At 43.3% G+C, this 2,155-nt stretch overlaps 1 protein-coding gene across 1 annotated transcript; it reads left to right on the top strand.

Moving 5' to 3' along the window:
* Window positions 672-1,340, top strand: LOC104779030. Its single transcript, XM_010503432.1, has one exon. It carries the CDS (start codon window positions 672-674, stop codon window positions 1,338-1,340), a length of 669 nt encoding a protein of 222 aa, XP_010501734.1.

Below are 2,155 nucleotides of genomic sequence, written 5' to 3'. Positions count from 1 at the left end.
TCAGCTATGGCTGAGACTCGAATTGGTGCAGATGTGGAGACTGTCACCGATTGTTCCACTAGTACGGATCCACCATTGGTGATTTTGGGTGGTGATCTGAATGCTGCTTTGGGTGTTCAGGAAAAAAACACGCAAAGGTAAGGGTCCAATGGGCCTGCGAGGATTAGGGTCCAAGAAGCTAAATGTCTATTTGCGGGCCACTCCTCGCAAGAGGCCTGCTCCAAAAGGGACTACTCAGATGGGCGAGAGCAATCACCCCAAGTCAAAGGAGTAGGACAAGGGTGCAGCTGGTGGTGAGAAGCCACTGATCCCAAAGGTTTATAAATGAAGATTTTAAGCTGGAACTGTCAAGGGCTTGGTAACAAAGCCACTATTGGTTATCTCATAGATCTTTGGAGGAAGCATCGGCCATATTTCCTTTTTCTTTATGAAACTAGGCAATCTTTTTCTTTTTTGGAACCTTTTGTTGGTCATTTTGGTTATTCTCATCAAAAAACTATTGAACCTGTTGGTTGTAGTGGCGGTTTAGCCCTATTTTATAATAATAAAAATTAAAACGATGTTTCCATTTTATTTGCGTCTAATCGGTTAATTGATGTGGAGCTTGTTTATAAGGGGCAACTAATTTATTCAACTAATTTATTTAACTCGTTTGGGAGCGGTTAACTAGAATGGGTATCACAAGGAATTTACCGTGGTTTCTTATTGGTGATTTTAATGAATTGAAAGGAAACCATGAGAAGCGTGGTGGGCGGCTGCGTAGTGCATCGTCCTTTATTCCTTTCAACTCCATGATCCGACATTATGGGTTACTTGAATTCCCAAGCCTTGGGGATAGCCTCTCTTGGCGAGGTTGGCGGGATAAGAAACCGATACGGTGTCGTCTGGATAGGGCTCTTGCCATTGAGGCGTGGCATGATCTTTTCTGCCACTCGTTTCTGGAGTATTTGGAAATGATTGCATCTGATCACAAGCCGGTGTTAGCTAACCTGGAGGATAAAATCCATCGGTGTCAGAGTGGCTTCCGCTTTGACAGACGTTGGTTAGATAAAAAAGGTCTTTTTGGGGCTATTTCAGCGGGCTGGGACTTTGAGGCAAACTCTCAGCCAGGTAATTTTGTGGATACGTTTATTACGTGTAGGCATGCCATTTCTCTTTGGAGAAAGGCACAAATGCCATATGGACGCGAAACCATTGAGGATTTAAAGTCAAAACTGGTGGCCGCACAGGCGGATGACACTAGTTTGGTTGAGGAAATTGCAGCATTAACCTGGCAATTTTGGGAAGCGTATCAGGATAAGGAAGTGTGTTGGTTTCAGAAAGTTGTAGTCGATGGATGAGATTTGGGGATCACAATACCAGTTATTTTCATGCCCAGACTAAACAACGACTAGCACGAAATCGCATTGTTGGTCTTTATGATGACAATGGCGTGTGGTCTATGGAGGTAGCTGATATTCAAAATACAGCGGTCACTTAGTTTCAGGGATTATTTGCCTCTTTGGTTCCTTCTGATTTTGAGGAAGCACTAGCGGAAATACAACCGGTTATCACGGAAGCAATAAATGAGACTTTGACTCAAGATGCCTATGAGAAAGAGGTCAAGGAGGCTTTGTTTATGATGTACCCTGATAAGGCTCCGGGTCCCGATGGGATGAGCACTCTTTTTCATCAAAAGGATTGGGGGACCGTGAAGGCGGATTTGGTCTTTTTGGTCAATTCTTTCTAGCGTGAGGGAGTTTTTGATAAAGGGTTAAATATGACAAATATTTGTCTTATTCCAAAGGTGGATGAACCGACCAGGATGATGGAACTGCGGCCAATTAATTTATGTAATGTTGGGTATAAGATTATTTCAAAGGTATTGTGCCAACGACTATGGGGATTTTGGCTGTCACTTGTCTCTGAAACTCAGTCGGCGTTTGTTCAGGGGCGGTTAATTTCTTATAATATTTTAATAGCTCAGGAGATGCTTCATGGGCTTCGCACTAACCCTTCTTGCAAGGGGAAGTACATGGCTATCAAAACGGATATGAGTAAGGCATATAATAGGATTGAATGGTCATTAAGTATAAGTTTCTACTTAATGGAGGACCCCATGATTCAATCATCCCTCATCGGGGGCTTCGGCAGGGTGACCCTATGTCACCTTATC

The sequence above is a fragment of the Camelina sativa genome, chromosome 3, assembly GCF_000633955.1.
Source record: "Camelina sativa cultivar DH55 chromosome 3, Cs, whole genome shotgun sequence".
In the NCBI taxonomy this organism is placed as follows: Eukaryota; Viridiplantae; Streptophyta; class Magnoliopsida; order Brassicales; family Brassicaceae; genus Camelina; species Camelina sativa.
Note: the sequence above shows the minus strand (reverse complement) of the source record. Positions and strands in the feature narration are given on the sequence as shown.